Source organism: Egretta garzetta, unplaced genomic scaffold (genome assembly GCF_000687185.1).
Source record: "Egretta garzetta isolate BGI_Z169 unplaced genomic scaffold, ASM68718v1 scaffold968, whole genome shotgun sequence".
Taxonomy (NCBI): domain Eukaryota; kingdom Metazoa; phylum Chordata; class Aves; order Pelecaniformes; family Ardeidae; genus Egretta; species Egretta garzetta.
Genome location: NW_009260641.1, coordinates 478 through 838, shown reverse-complemented (window position 1 = coordinate 838; position 361 = coordinate 478). Strand labels below are relative to the sequence as shown.

Here is a 361-nt window from a genome sequence, read left to right as displayed (position 1 = left end):
CCCCCCCGCGGCGTGGCCAGGGCCCATGCCCCGCTGCCGGCCCCCATGAAGGACCCCTGCCCCATCCCCGCCCAGCCCGGCATCTGCATGGTGGACCCCGAAGCGCTGCCGGCCGAGCAGACCCGTGCCGGGAAGAAGGAGCCCCCCGGCAAGGTGAAGAGGACCCCGTCCCGCGTGGGCTCAGCACCCACCGCCCCGAGGGCCGAGGCCCCCCGGCACCCTGCCTTGGCTCCCAAGGCCAGGGGTCCCAACAGCTCAGCCCGTGACACCGGGGACAAGGCCAAGCTGCCCCTCGGGGACAAGAAGGGCCCCTCCGGCGGGGACACCCGCACCCCAGGGACCACCCGCGGCGCTGGAGCCC

The 361-nt window shown here is 76.2% G+C and overlaps 1 protein-coding gene across 1 annotated transcript in view; it reads left to right on the top strand.

The window, feature by feature from the left end:
* Positions 1-6: 6 nt before the first annotated feature.
* The window catches only part of LOC118452959 (microtubule-associated protein 1S-like), a gene marked incomplete at its 3' end in the record, with an annotated part of 746 nt that continues 391 nt past the window's right edge, over positions 7-361 (top strand). The window contains exon 1 of the mRNA XM_035900985.1: positions 7-357. Coding sequence (XP_035756878.1) covers positions 46-357 — 312 coding nt within the window. The remainder of the gene's footprint in view (positions 358-361) is intronic.